The 1,325-nt window shown below is 32.2% G+C and overlaps 1 protein-coding gene across 1 annotated transcript in view; it reads left to right on the top strand.

Moving 5' to 3' along the window:
• Positions 1 to 387: 387 nt before the first annotated feature.
• Positions 388 to 1,325, top strand: part of crebbpb (CREB binding protein b) — a 61,918-nt gene continuing 60,980 nt past the window's right edge. Inside the window, exon 1 of the mRNA XM_037688988.1 lies at positions 388 to 699. Within this exon, the coding sequence (XP_037544916.1) occupies positions 615 to 699 (85 nt within the window). The 5' untranslated portion in view covers positions 388 to 614. The remainder of the gene's footprint in view (positions 700 to 1,325) is intronic.

Here is a 1,325-nt window from a genome sequence, read left to right as displayed (position 1 = left end):
CATGTGAGGGTTACGTGTGTTTTTATCGTCTCGAAAGGCCACTGTGTGTTTGATTTCCCTTTTAGACAGCGCCGCTTCTCGCCGTATCTCCGTCCAGAGACGCTGTATTTAACGGGAGACAGCGACGAGAAAATTAATCCGCCTCATAGAAAATATTTTTCGATTTTTCTTCTTTTTATTTAAACCAAAGGTGGATTTTATGGACGCTTGTTTCGACTGAGAAAAAATGATTCAGTATATACGTCAACTCGGCGAACTGTGGGGAAATGGATTCTCTTACGCTGTGTGTATTATTTTATGAATGCCTTTTATTTATTTTTCTTGAACTGAAATAATTTTTAGACGTAATTATTGGGGATAATTATGTGGGTGTTGGGTGTTGGATTATCATGGGGTGATCTTCGGTGGCGAAGCGTGGCGCTGTTGCCTTTCTTTTGAAATCATTTTGGTCAGGCACAATTTCGTCTGTCTGCCATTCAAGACAAAAAAAAAACTTAACGTTGCTCCTTCACACGCAACACTGAAAAAAGTTACCTACCTTTACAAAGCAAACACCAACGACTTGGACTGTTTTTATTTCCTGCACCACAATCCATTCATATTTACCGAACAGGATGGCTGACAATCTGCTGGATGCTGGACCCCCCACTGCAAAGCGACCCAAGCTCAATTCACCTCTCTCAGGATCAGATGGTCCAGGTAAGGACAGAGAATCACTGCACAAATGTACCAAATAACAAGAAAAAAAATAACTACATGGAAATTTTCCTGATAAAAAAATTGCACCCATCAGTCTAAATCCACTTCAACGGGATGCACAAATATTACAGTAAAATTGTACATTAGGTTCTTGAATTTATTTAAATTGAATAAGTAAATGATTCATCACATAACTGGTAAAAAATAAAAAGGAGATGGTTATAAAAACAACTGTCAAACTGGATGTCAATCAAAAATTCTGTTTTAGTTTTGCAAGAATGCATTTAAAAATAAAAAAATAGAATTTTAAGGGTTAGTTACAGGTTAACTATAAATTTGTGTATTTATATATATGTATGTATATATTTGCGTATATATCTGTCTATATATATATATATGTGTATATATGTGTATATATATGTATATATATGTATATATATGTATATATGTGTATATATGTATATATATATGTGTATATGTGTATATGTGTATATATGTATATATATATGTGTATATATGTGTATATATATATGTGTATATATGTATATATATATGTGTATATATGTATATATATATGTGTATATATGTATATATATATGTGTATATATGTATATATATATGTGTAT

This window comes from Nematolebias whitei, chromosome 15, assembly GCF_014905685.2.
Source record: "Nematolebias whitei isolate Nwh7 chromosome 15, NemWhi1, whole genome shotgun sequence".
NCBI classification, from domain to species: Eukaryota; Metazoa; Chordata; class Actinopteri; order Cyprinodontiformes; family Rivulidae; genus Nematolebias; species Nematolebias whitei.
The sequence above is the reverse complement of the archived record's forward strand: the minus strand, read 5'-3'. Positions and strand labels throughout refer to the sequence as shown.